The sequence below is a fragment of the Lepidochelys kempii genome, chromosome 3 (assembly GCF_965140285.1).
Source record: "Lepidochelys kempii isolate rLepKem1 chromosome 3, rLepKem1.hap1, whole genome shotgun sequence".
NCBI lineage: Eukaryota > Metazoa > Chordata > Testudines > Cheloniidae > Lepidochelys > Lepidochelys kempii.
The window spans coordinates 116,855,590-116,880,001 of record NC_136382.1 but is presented as its reverse complement, the minus strand read 5'-3'; the positions used below and the strand labels follow the sequence as shown (position 1 = coordinate 116,880,001).

General features: G+C 43.9%; 1 protein-coding gene across 2 annotated transcripts in view; it reads right to left on the bottom strand.

The window, feature by feature from the left end:
* MYCT1 (MYC target 1) overlaps positions 1 to 23,439 on the bottom strand; it is a 38,212-nt gene extending 14,773 nt beyond the window's left edge. Inside the window, exon 1 of one of the 2 annotated variants that reach the window (XM_073337697.2) lies at positions 23,287 to 23,439. In XM_073337697.2, coding sequence (XP_073193798.1) covers positions 23,287 to 23,338 — 52 coding nt within the window. In that variant the 5' untranslated portion in view covers positions 23,339 to 23,439. Of the gene's footprint in view, positions 1 to 17,584; positions 18,407 to 23,286 lie in introns of those variants that run through there. The other variant, XM_073337699.2, reaches the window with a different exon arrangement.
* Positions 23,440 to 24,412: the final 973 nt, after the last annotated feature.

Sequence of the window (24,412 nt, the reverse complement as noted above, 5' to 3'; positions counted from 1 at the left end):
ACAGTGCGGTTAAAATGGAGTCTTCACAAATGAAGAGGGATTTCTTTAATGAAGTACATGGCAGTTAGCAGCACATTACAATAAAGAAAATGTACAGTATTGGATCAAAGGTGCAGATCTTCAGCTTGATGTAAGGACTTGAGCGTATGTGATACTTTTAATAGGTCCTGAATATTAACCCCTGAAATTCTATAATATTTTTGTTGGCTGCCTGATGCTGAAGGAAATCCTGTTGGAACCTAAAGCATTAGAGACATTTCTCAAAAACAGTCCCCCATTAAGTAGAAATCTGTGACCACTGAAATGCTGCCAAGGTCAGTGGAGAGAATTCTGCTGATGGATTTAACTTCTGCATCACCAGTTCAAAAATATCCCATGTGTTTCCTTAATGAATCAACTTATATTCTCCATTCCTTGTTCATATTGTCTCATTTCCCCCCATTATTTCCCCTCCATGTATTTCTTGTTTTCACTTGGAGATTGTCTAATTTTTTAGCAGTTAGTGCCTTTTGTTGAATACTGACTTCAGGCTGGTAACACAGAGGGACCCCTAGTCTAACCTATATAGATTCTTATAACACTCTCATAACCATAAAATCTGATTTCCAGCCACTAGTATTAAATTTAGTGTAGCAGGGAAATTAGAAATTGCATCTTCTTTTTTCTTTTCCTTTTTTTTCTTTCTTTTTTTTTTGTGCATGCCATTTTGAGAATACAACTCTAAGTTCTCATCCAGTAGTAATAGGCCCTTCAATTAATTATCTGTTGCTAAGTGTTCTGTTTCTCATTTTGCCACAGTCTTCCTATGTGATCTTGGGTAAAAACACTTGACCTCTCTCTTTCACAGTTTTCCCCTCTTTAAAATGAGAATAATACTACCTACGCTACAGAAGTGTTGTGAGGCTTAATTCATTAATGTGTATAAAGGGCGATGAGACCATTACACGAAAGGTGTTGATATAAATTCAGAATAGTACTATTATTATTGCCTGTAGCTAGTATAATACAATTTTAAAAACTAGGTATTTAAAAGTATGGACATATCAATTAAATATTCAAATACACCCATGAGTCTCATAATCTCTTAAATAAATGTACAAGTGTAATATATTCCATTTCCTATGCAAAGAAATAACTTTAACTTTGTCTTCATATGCCTTCATGGCCTCATTCTATAGAAAAGAGAGATTTTTACACACTCTGCTATGTATTACAGGTAAAGCATGGACTATAAAGCAGCACCACATATGACCCACAGATCATCTAGTTTGCTCACCTGCTCTGGGCCAGAAATACTAACATCTTACCTCCTACCCTTTGTGAGCCGACTGGAAACTTGAGCCTCCTGCAACCCAGCATCCTACTTGTGTTAAGAGGCTGCATATTTCTCCATAATCTTCAAACTCCTCCATTTACAGTCTCTCTTGTTTGTATGTATGTGAGTAAATGGTTGTCTAATTTTATCTGGCAAAATATAGTGTTTCAGTGACTCAGTCATTATTTAACAATAATGCTTTATATATATTCAGTATACGGGGACAAAAAGAACCATGATCCCCTTCTAAAAGCATTCTTAAAGAAGTCATTTGTAAAATTGCCATGTCTGGAAAGGCATGTTCTCAGTTTTTCAGAAGAAAATATGCTGCACCCTAAGAGTTAGCTTTTTGCATTTTGAAATGGTAAAGGTGGTAGTTTGTTTTGGAAGAGTCAGTAGAGGGCTGATTGTGGATCTTATAATGGAGCACTGGTTGCAGCCTTAGCTATAATATGGCTCCATATTCAATCACTTAAATTAGACTCATGCAAGAAGTTAAAATTCTGCTAAAAAGAGTGAGGAAAATACTAGTCAGTACTAAACTGTGTTCCGTATGACACTGAACTTCTTTCACTTCCTCCCCCGATACAGGGCATAAGATTGGGTTATGTGTGGAAGGATAGTCTTATAAAGCACAAGACTGTGACCCAGACAACTTAGCTCTATTTAGTGCTCTTCCACGTACTTCTTTTGTGACTGTGAGCAAGTTACCCTGCCTCTCCGTGCTGCAGCTTACTCATCTGGAAAATGAGGACAATAACACTTGTAATAATAATACATAACTCACAGGAAGACTGAAGCTAACTTTATGAATGTAGGAGGAACACTTTGTTTCATGCACTTTAATGTTAAAGCAGCCCAAGGTAATCAGATGGAAGCCGCTTGGTAACAACAAAGTATTATTCTTCAAAAGGCTTTAAAATGAGGGCTCAGTAACAAGAATAACTGAAGAACAGTTCTTGGCCCCATGACATGCTGGTCAGATCTGATACTGGATCCTGCTAGATTTTGACATGTTTGATCCTTAAATCTAGAATTCACCTGCGTGTAACTTAGCCTCCAGAGAAGAGAGAGCACAAAGAAAGCTTGTTTCCTTGTGTTGCTACTGGTGCAGACACATTCAAACACTGGCTGAGTCCTTGGCAGAAGAAATACCCTTGACCTCCTCCTAAACTACTTCCAGGGCTTGGAATCTTTTCTCAAATGAGAAAAATCCATGACCCTTTGGGGAGCTATCAGCTGTGGGAATAAACAGCGGCCCTCACCTGAGCAGCACAGTAACTGTTGCACAGATTTTTTTGGCAAATACAGTGTAAAATATATTTGATTAACTTAACCAAATAATACTATTAAGCAATGTTTTCTTGGCCTTTCTCCCTCCTACCACTACACTTGGTCTTGTTCCTCCAGTGGAATGGTTGAGCCCTGAGAAAGCAGTGATTGTATGAGCAAAAGGATCAGGAAAGTAGCAGTTAGCAGAAGGCAACATACATAGGCTGCAGGGACAGCACACAAGCATGAGATCATGCCCCCTCACCACTACTGGGTTTGTTTTCACCCAGCCACAGCCACTGTAATGTTTACTTCAGGTTTAGCAGAAAAATGGCAAAGGGAAACTAAGGGCATGGCTGCACTTGCAGATGTAGAGTGCTTTGAGTTAAACCCACTTTCGGAGAGCGCAGTAGGGAAAGCGCTGCAGTCTGTCCACACTGACAGGAACAAGTACACTGGCGTGGCCACATTTGCAGCACTTGCAGCGGCATTGGGAGCGGTGCATGATGGGCAGCTATCCCACAGAGCACCTCTTCCCATTCTGGTGCTGTGGCTTGTGGGAAGGGGGCAGGGAGTGCGGGGCATTCTGGGTCCTGTCCCAACACCCCGTGATGCATCAGTTCGCATCCCAGCAATCCCTGCACTTCCGTCCACGTTTGGCACCATCTTTCAACGTTTTTTGTACTGCGCACTCTGTCTTCCTTTTTGGTCCGCAGGAATGGATCCCAAACTGCTGAGGAGTATGCTGACAAGTCTCGCCAGCACGTCACGTTTGACAGTCGAGTTATTTCTTATGATCCAAAGTGACAGTGAGGGCTCCAACGACGATTTCAACTCGAGTAACGCATATGACACGAGTTTGCTTGTGGCATTCACGGACACGCTCACCACCGTGGAACGCTGCTTTTGGGCTCAGGAAACAAGCACTGAGTGGTGGGATCACATCGTCATACAAGTCTGGGATGACGAGCAGTGGCTGCAGAACTTTCAGATGAGAAAAGCCACTTTCATGGGGCTGTGTGAGGAGCTTGCCCCCACCCTGCGGTGCAAGGACACGAGATTGAGAGCTGTCCTGCCGGTGGAGAAGCGGGTGGCTATTGCAGTCTGGAAGTTAGGAACTCCAGACAGCTACCGATCGGTCACTAACCAGTTTGGAGTGGGAAAGTCGACCGTTGGACTCGTGTTGATGCAAGTTTGCAGGGCCATTAATCGCATCCTGCTCAGAAGAACCAAGACTCTGGGTAGGGTGCATGACATTGTGGATGGCTTTGCACAAATGGGTTTCCCTAACTGCAGAGGGGCGATAGATGGCACACATATTCCAATTCTGGCACCAGCTCACCTCGCCTCCGAGTACGTTAATAGGAAGGGGTATTTCTCTATGGTTCTCCAGGCTCTTGTGGATCACCATGATATTAATGCAGGCTGACCCAGAAAGGTGCATGACACACACATCTTTCGGAACACTGGCTTCCTCAGGAAGCTGCAAGTCGGGACTTTTTTCCCAGACCAGATGATCACCTTAGGGGAAGTCGAAATGTCCATTGTGATCCTTGGAGACCCCGCTTACCCTTTAATGCTGTGGCTCATGGAACCATACACAGGGAGCCTTGACAGCAGCAAGGAGTGGTTCAACAACAGGCTGAGCCAGTGCAGAATGACTGTGGAGTGTGCTTTTGACTGTTTAAAGAGCTGCTGGCGCTCTCTGTATAGGAAGCTGGATGTGGCTGATGACAGCATCCCCATGGTTATATCCGTGTTCTGTACTTTCCGTAACATTTGTGAAGGGAAGGGTGAACAATTCACTCAGGCATGGAACTCGGAGGTTCAATACATGGAGGCTGAATTTGAACAGCCAGAGAGCAGGGCTATTAGAGGGGCCCAGCACAGGGCTGCAAGGATTAGGGATGCCTTGAGGAAGCAATCTGAGGCTGAAAGCCACCAGTAGTGTCTGGTGCCCTGCATGGGAGTGAAGTGCAGTGGTTCTAATGTTAGTAGGAATCTGTGTTTGCTACTCTGACTTGCAGTGTCTGTTTCTTTCCTGGGCTAAGGTATCTTTTACTTTATGCAATAATAAAGAATGTTTTCAAAGCCAAAAAATCCATTTATTGAAAAGAAAATTCCTTTATTGAAAAGAAACACAACTGCTCGGGAAACAGAAAGGGCAAAGGGGAGGGGTGGGGAATGGTACAATCACAGATTTGCGTATGTCCTGTTATCACACTCAGCCTTCCTGTCTGGAGTGCTGTGCAATGAGTGCTGCACTTCAGGATGGCTATACTGCATGGTGATGGGGGTTGAGTGCAGAGGGTAAGGGACATAGTTTTCAGGGCTGGGTGGTGAAGCTACCGGTGTTGAAGGCAGCTGGTGGTGGTAAGAACCCAGCTGTTGGGGAAAGTGGGTTGGAGGTGACATGGGGGCGCAAGGGAAAGAGTTTTGGGACAAGGGCTGCGGGGGGGGGGGGGGGGGTCAGGCACAGTAGTGCTCCGCCTGCATGGGTAGGAGCACCTGGATTGGTAGGAGCGCCACTTGGTGCTCCATTATGCTTATCAGCCAATCCGTGTTTTGCTGCCAGAGCACCGTGCTTCTGTGCTGGCGTTCCTCATGCTGCTGGCAGATCCTCCTTTCACTGTCCCGCCACTCCTGCACTTTTCGATTTTCATTACTTGAATGCTGCATTACTTCATGCCACATGTCTTCCTTGCTTCTACGTGGCCTCTTTCTGATTCTTTGGAGTCTTTCAGACGGTGATAACACGGATGGCTGAGATCTCAAGGTTGCATCTGTAAAGGCAAAATGTAACACTTCACAGAGGCAGCATTGTTCACACCAGACAGAGCAATGATTCCCCCGTACTTAAGGGCAAGCACAGTCTACACAATAGCATAATTTGCTCGTCCCAAAGCGAGTGCACATAACCCACAGGAGCCCCAAAATGGTGAGTAAGCACAGCGTCAAGCGTGACTGATTGTTTCCCGGCTGTACTGTCCTCTGGGTTTCTGTGCCTTGGGAAGAGCCAACAGCAGTAGGGGAACCCTATACTGAACACTGTCCCCACATTTTCCACAGGAGTTCTTCCTGGAAGATATCTTGCTGCTGAAGGTGTCCTGGGAAGCAAGGGAGGGTCTTCTACCGCAATGTGGATTCCGCCCTGGCCCATATGCAGCTTGCCTGTGTGCAGCAATGGTCCCCCCGCCCCTCATGGCACAGTGGCATGGACAAGTTAGCCTTAGTGGGTCAAGGACCACAGTGGCTCTCCTGAGAAACCTGTGCAAGCGCATTACCCAAGTTCTCACTGAGGCCTTTGAAGAGATCACTGAGGCTGATTACTGCAATGGGAGAGAGCACATCAACGTCCTATTCCGCATCTAGGCATGCATGCAGCCCTAACCCTCCTCACCCCAAGAGCCTGCACCTTCCCAAAATAAAAACTGCTTACCAGGAACCTCCTCTGGTTTCTGTCCTTCCCCAAGCACCGGCTGCTGCGATTGGCTACCTTCCTCCTGGCTTGAGAACAGCTCCTGGCCGCATGCATCTAGGGATTCTGGGGTGTCTTCCTCCGCTGGAGCACCCTCGCTCCTGCTTTGCTCCTCCTCCTTCTCCCACCTTGTTGAACTGGGCTCTGAAGTGTCCATGGTGGTACTCGGAGTGGAGGTGGGGTCGACCCCAAGTATCACGTCCGGCTCTTTGTAAAAACGGCAGGTCGCCAGGGCAGCAATGGAGTGGCTGTTTTCCTCATGGGCTTTGCAGTAGGTGTTCCACAAGTCCTTCACTTTATTCCTGCACTGCACCAAGTCCCGGTCATGGCCCCCTTCCATTATGTCCCTGGATATCTGCCCAAAGGTATCATAATTCCTATGGCTGGAGAACAGCTAAGACTGGACAGTTTCCTCCCCCCAAACACTGATGAGGCCCAGCACCTCGCCATTGCTTCATACTGGGGATCGCCTGGTGTGTGGAGGCATGGTCACCTGGAAAGATTTGCTGAGAGTACTCCAAGCCTGGCTGAGGAAACAGGCAGGGGATTTTCAAAATTCCCAGAGAATTTAAAGGGTGGGTCTGATGGTTGGTCACCTGAGGGCAGGGCAGTAGAGTTCAAAGTGATGACCAGAGTGGCTAGAATAGGCATTGTGGGACACTTCTGGAGGCCGATCACAGTGCATAACAGACCAGGGCGTCCACACTGGTGCTGCAGCACTCCAGTGGTGGTGCACAAAACTTTATTCCACTTGCCGAGGTGGAGTACAAGCAACGCTCTAGCCATGGAGTCAGAACGCTCCGCGTGCCTTACCAGTGTGGACGGGTAGTGAGCTAGTCGCAAGTGTAGCCAAGCCCTAAGTTCCCAGTACAATGCACAGTTTCTCTCCCCAGTGGATTTGCATCTATGTAGCTTGTGATTTGCTTTATCTGCTTGTCTGTGTGGATACCAAGATTCATCGATGACTTCATCTGAATTATACCAAGGATACATTTGGTGTCTTCTCTGCCAAATCTTTAGCCTCAACAGTCCCTTGATAGTGACATCAGAGCAGTTACACCCGTCTAAAACTGGTCTAAATAGACTCCTCAGAAGAGGGTGCATTTGTGTTTTAGTTTTATATTTACTGAAGTTTATATAAAGGATAATAGTCTATATTTGACATACAGTAATGAAGGGGCTAGCTAGAAAACAAAACACAGTAACATAGCTGACACACCACTGTCCCTCCCAAGGAAATGGTGCCTCCTTTCAAACTATGACCTCTACTCATACTCATGATCAAATTGGGAGGAAGTTTCAGCTTCCTGCAGTTGTTGGGTGGGTTGCAAAATTGGCAAGTGCATGGGTGAATGCAAAGTTGCTTCAGGTGCTCCTTAGTAACATAGAAAGACAGCAAAAGCAGCAGTGGAAGAGACATCCTGCAACAATGTTGCCAAAGACATAAGAAATCTGACTGACAAACTGCTTACAAATCCCTCGTTCTCAAATATTACTGATGAGTACAGAGACATGACGTGCTGGAAAAGTGGCTGGGAAGATGAATAATGGCTTTCTACATCATAAACATAAATCCTGTCTTTTCTTCTTCAGGTACATGAATATTTCTAATAGATTTGGTGGGGGGGGGGGAACCCTTAGGATTTACAGAGCAATGAGAATCACTGCTGTTGGTTTGCCAGAGGAATGGCACTACATATAGGTGCCACCGTCACGAATATTGTAGGGGTAGATGACCAAAGGAGACTAAGGTTCAGCACTGCAATACCTAACTGTAGGCCCCTTGTCACCAGCGGAATCCTCAGCCCTGAGTTAGGCATCCAGGCTCCCTGTATATAATGCATAGGAACAATTAGGTGGCTTAGTAAGGGATTCACAAAAGCCAATGTGGTAAGTTGCAAGTCACCTAATCGAGCCAGTTGGAAATGCCAAGGGGACAGGAAGCCTAGGCCAGAGAGAGGCACCTATCTTCACTTGGAATTCACTGCTGTGAACCCACTCCTGGAGCTAAGCACCTAAGCTAAGTCAGTCCTTCCTGGCAAAAAAGTTAGGAGGAGGTGAGATGCTGTTGCCCCACCTACAGCCTGCTGCTGGTCAGGGCCCTCACCTCTGATATGCGTGACATAGGTTCAAGTCCCCACTCTGCCTGATTTGAAGCAGGGACTTGAATTCAGGTCTCCCATATCCCACATGAGTGCCCCAACCACTGGAGAGTATTCGGGGTGGAGTCTCTCTTAGTGTTTCCTATTGAAGTTGTTCCACTTTCCATAAAATACTTAAACAGTCATTGGGCCAGAAAAAGTAAGAATGAATGACTCTCCAGCCCAATGGTTAGAGCTATAGAGTCATTCCAGTCCCTGCTCCAAAGAACAGTTAAATATTTCCTACAAAGTGAAACAGCTTCAACAAAAGGCTCACTCCTGAATGCCCAGTATCCCAATAATTAGGGCATTTGCCTGGGAGCTGGGAAACCTAGGTTCAAGTCCCTGCACTGAATCACACAAAGTGGGAACTTGAACTCACATCTCCCACATCCTGGGTTATAAACAGGAAGAAGCATGCTCACTGGCAGCTGTATTTTGTGCAAGGCCCAATCTGATAAGCCAGCTCTTAGGCAGCCTCTGAGCATGCCTACTGGATTAGGCTCCACAGGTGAGATTGGCAAGGGAATGCCTAGTTTGAGGATCTCACCAGGGTTTAAGCACTCAGTAGTGACAGAACTTAGTTGGCTTTGTGCATCCCACTGGCAGAAATGTAGGCTTCTATGGGACTTTACAGGAAGAAATGTAGGTGACTAGGGAATTTAGGAACCTACACGGTTAGGCAGCCACTGAGCAGGGTTTTTGAGGGTCTAAATTTTGGATGTGAGCACTAATCTGGCAGTTAGGCACCTAAATCCCTTTGCAGATCAAGCTCTTACTGAGTACTCCTTCCATTCTCCAACTGCCTTTCATTTACATCCACACTCCTGATGCTATTTCTACTTGTCAGACTAAACAAGAACAAATGTTTGAAATGAAAGCAGTGTCTCAAATAGTTTAATCTGGGGCAATTATAGCAGTGCTATACCTTGTGTCACTTGTACTCCATTACAGTATGGTCATTGCCCTCATCCCCTCTGATTTAAAGCTAAGCCCCTGGCCCAGCCTGTCCTGTAGCCACTTTGTCATACCACTAGTCAGGGTGGCATCGATCCCTCGAGGTCGAGAATGATCTCCTTCACAGGTCTTATTTTTCATGGGTCCTTTGGTGACTGAAGTCTGATTCATGAGCCACAGGCTCATTGGCAGACATTGCAGGTGGTGCTGGAAGCATAAGTGCTGACTTTTGTTTTTGCTGGTGGTTGCTTTGGAAGGAGCAATGTGTGTTTGGGGGGAGCTATTTTCTGTTTATTTATACACTTCTTTCATATTCTAGTTACTGAATGTGTTTATCACTGGTATCTTTACTATTTTAATAATGATTCAATTGTTATGAATTACATAATTACATTATCATGAATTACATTATATTAAGATCATTGCAATCACCTACAAGCTGCCTTCACTAACATCCCAGTTAAAGACATTATGTGTCACTGTCGCTTTCTGGATGAAAGTGTCAGCAATCTTATTTATATCTAGGTTCCCTGGTATTATTTTGATGCGTGTTAAGGACTGCTACATTATTCAGTTGTGTCTGTCCCATTGATGACCTGAGATAATTTTTAAGTCTTCTGAAGCTGGACAAAAAGCATCCCACAGTTCAGGATGATACAGGCACAGTGAGAAGGATTCTTATGAATTTGCAGTACTCTGGAAACATAGTGCTTCCAGAGTACTGCAAATTACTCCAAGATCTCTTTCTTGATGGGTAACAGCTAATTCAGGCACCAGCATTTTGTATGTATAGTTGGGATTACATTTTGCCATGTGTATTACTTCGCATTTAATATTGAATTTCATCTGCCATTTTGTTGCCAAGTCACCCAGTTTTGAGATCCCTTTGTAACTCTTTGCAGCCTGTTTTGAACTTAACTATCTTGAGTAGTTTTGTATCATCTGCAAACTTTGCCACCTCACTGTTTACCCCTTTTTGCAGATCATTTATGAATATGTTGAACTGCACTGGTCCCAGACCAGTACAAGCCCCTAGGGGGACACCTCTATTGACTTCTCTCCATTCTTGAAATGGACCATTTATTCCTACACTTTGTTTCCTATCTTTTAACTGGAGTGCCTGGGAATGCCTCCAGGATCATCTAATGATCCTTAATTTAATTTAATGACAAGCCTTTTGTGATCTTAATCATCCTGTATCTGTTTATAAACAAACTCCCTGCCCCAAGGGCAGAAGTTGTTAGCAGCACAGAACTCATCCCATTCCACACTCAAGTTTTGACTCATGGGTGCTGAGCACCCACTATTTTTTTTCTGTGGGCGCTTGAGCCCTTGAGCACCCACGGAGTCGGCGCCTATGGTTGGAAGACAGGGTTGGGCCGCGATTGCTGCATGACTGTTGTCTTTCCTTTCTTTTCTGGCGTTTTTCTGCAACCAGGGCAAGGTGATTTTCCTCAAAAGTGGGCATTCCCTCGCTGACAAGTCTTTGCCAGTTATCCCCATCCTGGGCTGCTGTCTCCCAGAGTGTGGTGTCGATACCATGTCTCTTGATATTTATCTTGAGGGTGCCTTTAAAGCATTTCTTTTGGCCTCCTCGTTTCCTTTCTCCTTTGGTGAGTTGGGCATACAGCAGTTGTTTTGGTAAGTGTACTGTGATAAATAAAGTGGAGGATAGCTCCCTTTAATGGACACCCAGCCAACCAGTTAGCTGCTACCTCTTGGTAGCTATTCTTTACTTGTTTTACCTGTAAAGGGTTAAAAAGTCCCCCAGGTAAAGAAAAAAAAAAGTGGGCACCTGACCAAAAGAGCCAATGGGAAGGCTGAAACTTTTTAAAATGGGGAAAGAAACTTTCCCTTTGTCTGTTGTTCTCTGGGCTGCAGGGACATGGAGCAGCAATGCTAAAGGCAGAAATGTTGTGTAAGGTTTGAACCAGGTATGAAAAAGTATCTTCCATACCTAGAAGAAATAATTTGGATAGGGAATGTTTAGACAGACACTATCAGGTTTCTGTCTTATTTTGGCGTGTGGATCTCCTCTGTGCTAACCCCAGATGCTTTTGTTTTGCTTATAACCTTTAAGCTGAACCTCAAGAGAGCTATCTTGATGCTTACTTTTTGTAATTGTTTCTTTTAAGATCTAGCAAAAAGCCTAGGTTCCAAATGTATTTTCTTTCTTTTTGTTTTTAATAAATGTTACCTTTTTTAAGAACAGGATTGGATTTGTGTGTCCCTAAGAGGTTTGTGCATATGTTGTTTGCTTAGTTGGTAGCCACAGCTAATTTCCTTTGTTTTCTTTCTCAGCTCTTCCCAGGAGGGGGCGTGAAAGGGCTTGAGGGTATCCCACAGGGAGGAATTCCCTTTTTCTGGTCACATGCTCCTTCCTGGGCTCAAAGAGGTTTTTTTGCATTTGGGTGGTGGCAGCGTTTACCAAACCAAGGTCAGAGAGAAGCTGTAACCTTGGGAGTGTAATACAAGCCTGGAGTGGCAAGTATGAATTTTTTAAATTCTTGCAAACTCCCGCTTCCTGCACTCGAGGTGCCAAAGTGGGGATTCAGCCTTGACACATACATCAGACATGCGCGAACAGGGCCCGCTCCACCTTAGCTGGTGCTGGATAATCAGGGCCTCAACACTGAAGATGATGGCCTCTGTGAGGACACTGACATCAGTGTGACGATCTTCCCACTTTATGTTGAGGATCTTCTGAAGAAAGTGCTGGTGATGGCGTTCCAGGTTTCTCAGGTGTTTTCTGTAGGTCCGCTGTCTCACAGCCATAAAAGAGAGTTTGGATTATCACTGCTTTGTAAACTAAGATTTTAGTATGTGTTCTGATGTTTTGATTGTTGAATACCTGGCAAGACAGTGTGCCAAAGGCAAGGCTGGCATGGCGAATTCTGTGCTGAATCTCGACATCTATGTCTGCCCTGTGTGAGAGATGGCTGCCAAGATAGACAAAGTATTCTACATTTTCCAGTTCTTCTTTGTCAATGTAGATCTTCCTTGCTGGGTCTGATGATGGACCGGGGACTGGCCGGTGGAGAACTTTTGTTTTGCCAATGTTCAGAGTTAGCCCTAGGCTTTTGTAAGCTTCAGAGAAGCAATTAAGGGCTATTTGAAGATCCTACTTTGAGAGTGCAACTACAGCACAATCATCTGCATACTGGAGTTCAGTTATTGTTGCCGATATTACTTTAGTCCTGGCACGGAGATGAGAAGGGTTGGAGTCATTGCCGTCAGTCCAATATTGGATGCCAATCCCCTGTGGTAGACGATCTTGGGTTAGTGTTTTCATAGATGCTACAGAAATGGAGAAAAGGGTGCATGCCAGTACACTACCTTGTTTTACCCCAGTTCGGATGACAAAGGGCTCAGAGATAGAGCCTCTGCACAGGATGCAGGTAGTCATCTGGTCATGGAGGAGTCTTACAATGGTGATAAATTTGCTTGGGCAGCCAAACTTTGACATGATTTTCCACAGAGCCTCACAGTTGACAGAGTCGAAGGCTTTGGTCAGATCGATAAATGCCATATACAGCTTCTGGTGGTGTTCTTGACATTTTTCCTGGATCTGCTGGCTGTGAAAATCATGTCAATGGTGCCTCGTGATGGTCTGAGGCTGCACTGGGACTCTGGAAGTACTTCCTCTGCAAGAGGGAGCAGGCAATTCGGTCAGATTCTGGCAAGAATCTTCCCAGAGATGGAGAGGAGGGTGATGCCTTGATAGTTGCTACAGTTGGCCCTGTCCCCATTTTTGAAAATGGTGATGATGTTAGCATTATGTAAGTCGGCAGAGATTTCTTCAGTGCGCCAGATTTTGAGGAGCAGCAAGTGAAGCTTGTTAGTCAGTGTTTCTCCCCACACTTTCAGCTGGTATGCCATCAGGAACTGGTGCTTTATTCTTCTTTGTTTGTTTAATTGCTTTGCAGACCTCTTCAGGTGTTGGTGGGTTGGCAAGAGTTTTCCAGATTGGGTGCTGAGGGATGGAGTTTATGGTGTCATCAGTCACAGTCGATTCTCGATTTAGAAGCCGTTGGTAGTGTTTCTTCCAGCGCTCTTTGATGGATTTGTTATCTTTAAGAAGGGTACTACATCTTCGGATCTCAGAGGTGTGAGGTCACATGAGCTCGGTCCATACAGGGTCTTTGTCTCACAAAAAAAGCTCCGTATATCATGTCTGTTGGCGAATGTTTGGATTTCTTTTGCTTTGTCCTCTCACCATTTGTGTTTGATTTTTCGGATCCTCCTTTGAACTGCAGCTTTGAACTGATAGAAAGAGCTCTGCTTCTGACTGGATAGTGGTTGGTTTTGCCAGTTGCAGAAAGCTTTTTCTCTTCTGGTCCAAAGGGGCTATAATCTCAGTGTTGTTGTTGTCAAACCAGTCCTGATGGCGGTGGGTAGCAAGGCCAGTGGATTCCTTGCAAACCTCATGGATGGTCTATTTTAGGGCTTCCAAGTCTTCAACACTTGTGCTATCATTTCCAGGTGTGCATATGGCCAGTTTTTCCACTGAGGAGTGTTTGGAAGTTCTCTTGGTGCACTGAGGACCGAACTCTTTGGATGTTGCATTGCTGTCTGTGTGATTTGGATTGCCTTCTATGTTTTGGTGCAATCCTGATGGATATGACTGACCTCACCATACCACCAGTACAGATCACCCTAAAGTCAATGTAGATGGGAACAGGAAGATCCTCAAGTGGTGTAGAGCTGGTATAATAGCTAAAACACCAACCCGCCTCACTTCAGCCAGTGACAGTGTAAGAGAGGTAGCCAGTGTATGAGGGGATGCCATAACATCACCTTGAGGTCATGATCAGAATCATTAGGCAGCTCTCAGGCTGTTAACTTATGCTTGATCAGATCAGCAGCCAGCCAGCCCAGCACTTGGGGAGTGCAATGGTGAATAGCTGTACTGTGCACTCCTCAACTGTACTTGAGGATCAGGGCCTAAATACTTTATGGGTTTGCCTTGAATTATATCAGCTTCAATAAAGAAATCAGGAAATTGGTATTTCATCCAGAGAGACCCATCTTGCCCCAGAAGCCATCTAGCAAATGTTACACTGAGACGACGGGGAATACATACATTCTAGACCCCTACTCAGAAAAAAATAGCCTTTCCAGTGCTTTCAGTCTCCGTTAGACAAGGTTTATATTGATTACAATTACTATATTCATTTATATTGCAGTAGTGCCGAGAGGCCCAAATGAGGCACTTTATGAACACTTCCTAACCGAAAGGGCTTACAGTCGAAACTGAGTTTGCAATTGGAGTCATCCCAGTTGCCACAAATGCACCATGTAAACACATTGTCACTATGCTCCGGTAATAAGAAAAACAGAATTACTCATACAAATGAAATCTTTTGCTAAGTCAAAGGAAAAATGTTCTCACTATCAAATCCATGTCACAGTGTAACATTTGCCTGTGGAATTGGAGGAAGGCCTTGGAGGCACATTGTACCTGAGATTGCTAATAAGGTGGAGGAAAAAGTATAAGGAGTTATCTAATCACGCTCCAGGATTCCTTCATTTCTTTCATAACACTGTTTAAGTGTCAGTTTTGGAGATATATGGGTTTCCTTTCTGTCCATAAAACAGATTTACAGTTAAGCATCCACATAATTTTTGTGTATTTCCAGGGGATCACACAAAAAATACATCAGTCTGCCTCTTTGTCTATCAGATTCTGTGTTCTATGGTAGGGGCATCCCCAATTACCATAGTATTTGAGCATCTCAGAGTCTGTAATGTATCTATCCACACAACACCCCTGTGAGGTAGGGCACTGCTACTATCCTCATTTTACAGAAAGGGACCTGAGGCACAGGGAGACTAAGTAACTTGCCCAAGGTCACACAGGAGTTCTGTGCCAGAGCAGGTCTCCCAAGTCTCAAGCTAGACTCTAACCACAGGATCATCCTTCATCTTTGTTCTACAGCACTCTGAACTGCAGCAGCTATCAGTGCCCCAAATGCCACCCATGGCTGTTAACAAAAGTGTAATTCTTTCCCTAGAAAGTCTCTACCTGCTGCAGCCAGGCAGAACAAAGTTCTGGTTGTTCCTAAGAGAAGACAGCACTTCTAATCTCACATTGGGTATGATAAGAATTAACACTTCACCCTAAAATGGTCTCCTTAACCCAGGAATCTGAATACATTTCAATGTATTCAATCAGTGAGTAAAATCCTGCCCTCTATTGCACAGGTTCACTGCTGGGGAAGAAAGAGTGTCTCCTCATCACCCTCTACAAGCACAGCTATGTAGCAGCTATACACAATACACTTCTAGCCATCTGTTGTTTGATAGCACTGGGGGGCTGGCTAACTCACATGCTTGTGATCCATAGCTCCAAAAGGGCAGGGTCTGCCAGTTGGGAGGGTGTGGTTAATGTGCGGGTTTATATGCTCCAATTGGCAGTTTGTGAGAGATGCTGACACACATTGTTCTGGGAAGAACTCAGGGATACTCTGACTCCCGGTCTTACCAGCTCACTAAATCTTTCCCCTCCCTTTCCTTCCCCCCATGTTGCTTAAAAGTACCACCTTTGTCTTTGACCTCTTTATTCTTCCACATCCAGTTGCTAAATTTGGCCTGATATTTACATCAACTCTTTACTGAGTTGATCTATATTTTATAAATGGTAATTAATTTTAAAAAACTGCAGTGAGGTTGACCGTTAAAAATGGCAAAACAATTACAATAAATAATTTTAAGACAAAGAGAGCAACATCAATTCATCCACATTGTACATACTGTACTATATATTGATAACCTGGTTACCCAGGCATCAGAATTACTGCATATGTGCATTTTGTGCCATCACAATATCTTCAGTTGCAAACAAAAGGCTCCATTATGGCTCCTAGCTACTAGTTCATGAGCCCTACTGCCCCAGGGAGAGCTCTGGAAGGGATTGTACCTTGGGATGATACGGCATGGCTGGATAGCTCTGCCGCAAAACCTCCCCACCCTGGTCCCATGGGGTTGCCACCACTGACAAGGGTTTGTAAAGATTGCAATTGTCTCACCCCTGCCCAGGAGGTGCAAGGCCAGAAGAGGCTCCTTACACTCTTTCCCCACATCCCAGGTGTAAATCTAGGCAGGGGTCAGTCTTAATCCAGCCCAAAGATTCTGCGGAAGGAGGCCACATCTGCAGGGGAAAAAAGAGGTGCTTAGAGTGAAGTTGCCCCTCTGTGGTAAGTGGGGTGATATGTTTCAGAGGGTGGTATCTTTTAATCTTTGGGTTTTCCATATCATAATAAGGGTTCTAGAAAAGTGACAGAAAGAAAACGATTGCAAGGGAAGTTCCAGCTGAGGTATTAAGCCATCCTTCCAGAGACAGGTTTGGCTTTTCACCACCAATTAAAATATCATTAAAAAAACTAGCCATTCCAGCATGGAATAATTAAAAAAGGAAAACCAGTAATATTGTTTCAGGAAACAAGGCTACCAAGGGTGATGCAGCACCTGGAGTCTGAGGCTCTGATTGTGGGGTGTGTTCCAGCTGTTTTGTTCCACTCCAGCTGTGCAAAGCTACCCGAAAGCTGGCTTAGCTGGCCACTTGCGGAGTCCCCCTGCATAACAGAACTTCAGGTGTTGTGGAGCTTTTGTGCCTTGCCATCCCACCTCTTGTCTGCTGGCACAGGAATTGTCTGGGCTATCACACACCCTAACAATCATGGGCTGCCAGAACAATGGTCCCTTCAGGTTGTGCTAGGGATCTAGCCCAGCACAGAACAGCCCTGGGACTTGGTAAGAAAATGATGTATTAAAGCCACCATTATCCTCCCACCCCATGTGCACCACACATGCATTCAAGGTTCTGGCTCTTAATGTCCGTAAGTATAGCAAGAGAGTAAGGCAGCTGTGACATTCTCCAGGGTACAATCTGGACTGTTGGACAACTGTGTGCCCTCAATTCTCCAACCTGGGGTGCCATTTACAATGCTTCACTGTGAAAGCAACCACTCCTGGCCTGCTCATACACAGCCTCCACCAGGTAAATTACCCCCAACTATACTGCAAGAGTGCTTCAGCCAGCCAGCCTGCCATCCTTGAATTATACTGCAGAGTAACACCGGCAAATTTCCAGTCCCAGACTTTCCCCCAGAAATGTGCATCTTGTACTGCCCAGCATCCTCCTGGACAATAAAAGTTCATATAAAGTCCATCATTTCATTAATAGGAAATGATATGCACAAACCTTGCTAGCTCAAGTGGAGTTTCCCAAACACTTCAATCCAAACACCCTGGCTTAGATAAAACAATAAAACAAGTTTATTAACTAAAGAAAGATTTTAAGCAATTACAAGTAATGAGGCATAAAAGTTAGAATTTGGTTACAAGGAAATTAAAGGTAAAATATAACTAATAGCTAAGTGAACAAGCTAAAGTGAATTAAAAGAAAAGACTCTCTCTCACCACATGTTTACAGCAGTCTGTCTAGAATCCTTTTATCCAGGATCTTTCCTCCAGTTCTATGAGGTGTCTTTTATCTTTCAAGTATTGTTGATGCCATGCGTAGAGATGAGGGGAAAGAGGTAATCAGGGGAGTTTGCTCCCCTTTTTTATAATAATTCTCTTCTTTTTGAATCATCTCCAGCTGGGGTTCAGGCCACAGTCAGTCTGTTTGCATAGGAGCCTCCAGCTGTTCCATTGCCAACTTGTAAAATTCTTGCTCACACCCTTCTTCCTGCGAAAGAATGGCCACTTACCCAGGTGATAGTCCGTTTGATTTTGTTGACACTTGGCTGAGGCATCAATTTGCCTTTTGTCTCTGAGGAACTGGTTTATGCCTGTTTTTCTAAATTTAGAAGCCTTAGTCAAGCCATACAGTAGAATCTTATAACTTTACATACCATGTTGCCACACATATTTTACTAGGACAATAATAATCAGCACATTATGAGTTTTCAGATGATACCTCACAAGGCATACTTTGTACAAAATCCATCATAGTCTTGTAAAAAGAGTGGACATAAGGATATAGACTGTCACAGCAGTTGTTGGAACTGTTATGCTGTACCGCTAAGGGCAGAATGGAGGAGTGCAAAGAGTGTAGAAGGAGCATGGGGGAAGTGAAAGGAAGTGACAATGAAAAGAGAAGTGAGAGGCACAGTAGGAAGAGGGGGTGGCACACTCAGAAAGTGGCGAACGGGAGACACACAACTGTTCACTCTCAGAGTGAGTTTCTAAAAGAATTCTGGAGGAAAATGCCCCAGACCCTGTTCCCAAGATGCCATATTTAGTGAGTACACAGGAAATGAACAGATACAGTAGATTATCCTACAACATTTCATGCCAGCACTTCTCTCCATCAGTAGTATTTCAGTGAGCTCTATGAGACTGTAGCGACCATTCTGACGAGACTGACAGTCTGATCCTTGTTTACACAAACTGGTACTACTGTATCTTCACACCTAATGCCCATTTTCCCCCAGAGAGAGTATATTGGCATCAAAACATCTTGGCAGGGAGCTAGACTACATGACCCTGGCGGTCCTTTCTTACCCTATGATTCCATAAACAGATTGGATCAAAAAAGAGATTAGTGACTATAAGTGGAGATTTCTTCCTTGTCAGATTAGTCCAGCCAAGTTGTCTGAGACAGGCGTATTCTTGCTTTCCAAGTGGAAAAAAAAATTCCTCCTTGCAACCCGGAAGCACCTCTTGAGACCTCTTTAATTGGCTAGGCAAGGAGCAGAGCTGCCAGAGGCTACAGCAACCTTGCTAAGCTGACAGAAAGAGAAGGTATCACCACCTATCACATGTTTGCTATGGTTTCCCTATTAAATAGAGGAAGTTTAGTGACAAGGCCATGACATTTATTACAAAACTCCTGGAAGTGTACACTAAGAAAAGAGGTTAAAATCAATTTTTCTATGCCTAATAGAAACACTCATGATTTTTAGGCCCACAAAATTATCCTGTTTACAGTTTATTCATGTATTTGTGCTGCATGCCAGGTTTTGGGAGAGTTTGTGAAAGGTGTTTAATTTAGTGTTTGTGAAAGGTTCCACAATGATGACTGTGGTACATGAAATCCCCAGGACAATTAGGGCATACTCAGCAATAGTGAAAGCTCCCCTCACGTTGCTCTGATAGTGTGATTTGGAGGAGACACTTTCAGGGGTGAAAGAGAGTGGTTAAAACTCCAGGTCCATTCAGTCCTTGGCCTTTCTGCTGAACCTTCAAACAAGGATGCTAGTTTGTGTCATTTCTCAAGGTGTTTTTTTATGATGTGGACAGCTGTCTAATAGGAAGTTGACTGAGACCACTAACACAATTCACATAACATGACTCAAGCCAAGCTGTGCATTGTGACAAAGTTCCTCCTCTACCTTGGTGGGTCTTGCACTTATTGGCGGATTTGCTCGCCTTGGAGCTTCACAGCAGCCCGCAGTTTGGCCGTTTTCGTGAACCCACAGTCCAGGTCAACTCCTCCTGTGTCTGACCAGGAGTTGGGAGGTTTGGGAGGAACCCGGGCCTGCCCTCTACTCCGGGTTCCAGCCCAGGGCCCTGTGGAATACAGCTGTTTAGAGTGCTTCCTGGAACAGCTGTGCAACAGCTACAACTCCCTGGGCTTCTTCCCCATGGTCTCCTCCCAACACCTTCTTTATCCTCACCATAGGACCTTCCTCCTGGTGTCTGATGATGCTTGTACTCTTCAGTCCTCCAACAGTATGAATTCTCACTCTCAGCTCCTCGCGCCTCTTGCTCCCAGCTCCTTACACACGCACCAAAAACTGAAGTGAGCTCCTTTTTAAAACCCAGGTGCCCTGACTAGCCTGCCTTAATTGATTCTAGCAGCTTCTTGATTGGCTGCAGGTGTTCTAATCAGTCTGTCTTAATTGTCTCCAGAAGGTTCCTGATTGTTCTGGAACTGCCCCTGTTACCTTACACAGGGAAAAGGGACCTACTTAATGTGGGGCTAATATATCTGCCGTCTATTACTCTCCTATAGTCATCTGACCCGACCCTGTCACAGTATATATGCTGTTTCTATTATATATATATATATACACACACAACTTTGCTTATCTGGTGTGCTGAGGTGCTCACTTCACACCTCACCTGAAAGGGTTAAGGTAACTGGGAAGGGGCTGCACCTAGGGAAGAATTAGCCTGGACAGGCAAACCCTAACAGAAGATGAAGCTCAGCTGAGCAGGTACAGGCTGGGCCCGTACAAAGCCAGCAAGCTGAGACCAGAAAGGGGCTGTAGGGGAAGTAATCTGTAGTTAGTTCCTGGGAGAAGGGAGGATGTTTGGGGCTATACAGTTAAAAGTAAACAGTTGTTTCCTGGAAGAAGAGTGTTTAGGCTGGAAAACTGGGGGGAGGCAGAAGATAAGGCAGAGAGGTAGAAAGGAGTCCTGGGAGTGAGCAGACCATAGTTGCTAGGCATCGGGTCCCTGGACTGGAACCCAGAGTACTGGGTTGGCCTGAGTTCCCCTACCAGCCACTGGGAAAGAGGCACAGGACCTAGCCCTGGATTGGAAAACTGTCTGGAGTGGCATGAGGATAGCTAATCTAGTGGGACTTTAATACCCCCAAAGGGGAAACACTGATAGTGACCTGGCTGGAGGGCCAAGTCACGAAGAGAGAGCGTGCTGAGTCCCAGAGAGCAAAAAGAGCTGCAGTGAGAGCAAATGACAAAAAGGAGTGTCAGATCTGGATGGAGCTAATCCCCTGAATAGACAGGAGGAGGTACCCTAGTGGTGACTGCACCCCATTGCATGTGGACTTTTAATAATATACTGTGGTATTGACCGGTTTGGAAAAGAATAATATGTGCTCAAATATAAATAAACAGTAAGTCTTGCAGTGGAGACTTTACTTTGTTTATTGTTTTAAAATTCTTAAAATCACTTCTAAAAGAGCTATGGTCTCAAGTTAACAGTGGAAACTTCAAGAGTTCCAGAAAACAGGATTCCTGTAGATAATTTTCAGAGTATGATACCAGCTATTGGACAATAGATTAATAAGGACGGTGAATTGTTCTAACAGTTTTTACAGTATTTAACTTTGTCCACTCCAAGTAAGTCCCTGATCAGCAAACAATTACACACACTTTAGTCTACACATTTATAATCCCCTTGAAACAAATTGGATGACTCACAAGAGTAAATTTAAGACTGTGTGTAAACTTCTGCAGGATCTGGCCTAAGTAATTTGTTAGTGCTCACAATACTATATGCTTCCTTAAAAAGAGAGAGTGTGTAAAATATATTCTTAAAGTCAGACTTTGCTGAAAGCAGCTATGCTATATCATTTTAACTGATGCCATCTCCTGAAATCTCCTTGCCTATTCCATCCCTTCCCACATGATATGGGGGGAAAGAAAGAAGTGCCAATCCCACTGCTATGCCCCACAACTATTAGGGAGAAATGCATTGAGCCAGAGGCATCACTACCTTCTCTCTGTAACCATGGAAGCCCCTCCATAGGAAGACTGGATGGTTCACTGTGAGGTTGATCTACTGTGTGGGTGTCACCAAGTGGAGGGAATTGTGGTGCTGTGCAATATCAATTCCTTGGGAACAACACAAGAAAATTCTTATGCAAGTTAATGCTGACTCTCAGCATTATAGCAACCTGTGCAGGTTTTTCTCTGTGCAGTCAGCCCTGAGCCTGGAAGAATCCGGGGTTTGGCAAGCCCTGGGAGACACCCAAAAGTGAGCAGAAAAGTAATGGCAACACAGCTACCAAGGGGGCCAGCGCTAGGCCCAGGGGGTAGAGCAGATACCCAGCCTTCAGTGCAGATGAAGAATCTTGTCCACAGACTTCTCTGGCTGGAAAACCACAGTGCCTGTTGAGTTAAAAACTCTGGATTGTGAATTCACAATGTCTCATGTAACTTTGCCCTTCTGATGGATTTTTCCATTAGAGATAAAATATAGCCCTCTGATTCTTGGCTCAGAATAGAATAAAATCTGGAATTTACAGTAGGTAGTGCCTCTTACTCAAGGATTCTCAAAGTACCGGCTATATGAAAGCACTCTTTCACTCCTATTCTGAAATAGCTACTTTAGAAAAATATGCAGTTTCAATCTAAAAATTGGCAGTCATCTTTGCTTCAGATACCCGAGGACAGTACCCGAAACAAGGAGAGCACATCCTATGAAATGCACATATCAATAAAGGAATCAGAGATTGGCACTCAAAGGCCTGTTACTCACACAAGGTGACAGAAAGGAACTCCCTCAAAAGTGTCCCATAAGCTGATCTCCTACTTTACTCCCAACGCATCCTCATAATAAAGCAGGCCTCTTTGCTGTTTTTAGCATATATTATTTTGTAGATTTACATATTGCAAGGACTCCTGAAAAGATCACAAGGGATGGTAAGAATAAAATAGGCAAATATACAGTATGTGACTTGTGTAATGTAAAGCATAGCAAGCTTTAGGACTTTTTGGAGTGAAGTGATCTCCATGATTGCTGCTGGTGTTTTGTTTTGTTTTGTTGTTTTTTTTTGTGAATCTACCTACGGAATTTTGGTATTACTGAGACCCCTGTCTCATACCCAATATATTTCGGTTAAGGAACCCTTCCCAGGATTTAATGATAGCACATTAGAGTTAATGGACAAAGAACAAGTCAGATTCTGAGAGAGACAGTGAAGACAAGTTGTTTTCATGAGGCTCTCAGCTTATTAGGAATCTTTCACAGCTTGGAAAGACAAACCAATTATTCCAAAGAGTGCACTCCCTCTAGTCTTTGCTACATCCCTTTCATCTGAAAATGGACCAAATCCTGCTTGCTTTCCTTATGTGAGCAGTTTCATTAAATTACTGAGATTAGGTGCTTAAAAAGCCATTGAAATCAATTGACAAACTCATTGACTTCAATAATGGACTTTGGATCAGACCATGGTTGAGATCTGGCTCAAAAACCCACCTGCTAGATCTCAACTGTTTGGATTCATTAAGAAACTATCCTGACATTTCATTAAGGAGCATTTGGAAAATATTTGCACCACAAAAATAAGTAATCCATTAATTGTTTCAGTGGTAATAATTCTAGAAATCTACCCCAGTGATAACATGACATTTTACAAAGTAATTGGTGGCATACTTGTGTTCTAATTCCTACTAATAATACTCTAGTAAAAAAAATAATCTTACCCCAAAAGTTTGGTGGCCATGAACTATCCGAATGAGTACCGTTTTTATCCATAACATCCAAAATAATAAATGCGAAACTGGTATGTCCCGATGAAGCACTAGATTTTGATATGTCTGCGATTCAGCAGGAGAAGAAATGTGTTCACACAGCCAGTCACATTGTTTTGCTTGCATAGAAGGAAATAAAAAGTATCACATTTCCTGCTTTTAGACTCAAATTAGCAACTGTTTGTCTTATCTTGGAATGCCACATGGTTCCTGAGACCGGACAACTTCCCTCTCGTCATTTCCTCAGCTAAGGAGTGAATTGACTTAAAACAATACTAAATCTCCTCCTTTTCTAAAGCTTGCCACTGCATCCAAAGTCATCTGAAAGAGATGAGGATTCCTTCCTTTGCCCCACAGCAATTCCCCTCACCCTGCCTGCTTTAAGCATTCCAAAACACCGATTGGCTTCAGTGGGGAATTTTGGATATACCAGGAAGGCAGGACTGGTGTCTTATTAAATATCCTTTCCCTAAGTGTCTCATGAGAGTATATTTTTATTTGTTACCCTCCATTATTCCTCAACTAGCATGAAAGCTTAGGCCTGACAGTGTGACCACTCATATGAATATTTTTTAATTACTATACTTCATAGTTCCTCTGTTAATCTAAGGATGTGTGTGGGGAGGAAAGAGATTGGTTTCTGGAACATGGGCTATCTTTGTGTTTTGAATGCTGCCTAGTGCTGTGAGGCCCTAATCCCTGCGTGGGGTTTGTACCTACTGCTGAAAAAGAAATAATAAATAGTAGGGCTGTCGATTAATCACAGTTAACTCATGCGATTAACTCAAAAAAATTAATCATGATTAAAAAAGTTAATTGCAATTAATCAGTTCTGCACTGATTAAACAATAGAATACCAACTGAAATTTATTAAATATTTTGGATGTTTTTCTACATTTTCATATATATTGTATTTTGTGTTGTAACTGAAATCAAACTGTGTATTATTTTTTATTACAAATATTTGCACCGTAAAAATGATAAATGAAAGAAACAGTATTTTTCAATTCACCTCATACAAGTACTGTAGTGCAATCTCTTTGCCGTAAAAGTGCAATTTACAAATGTAGATTTTTTG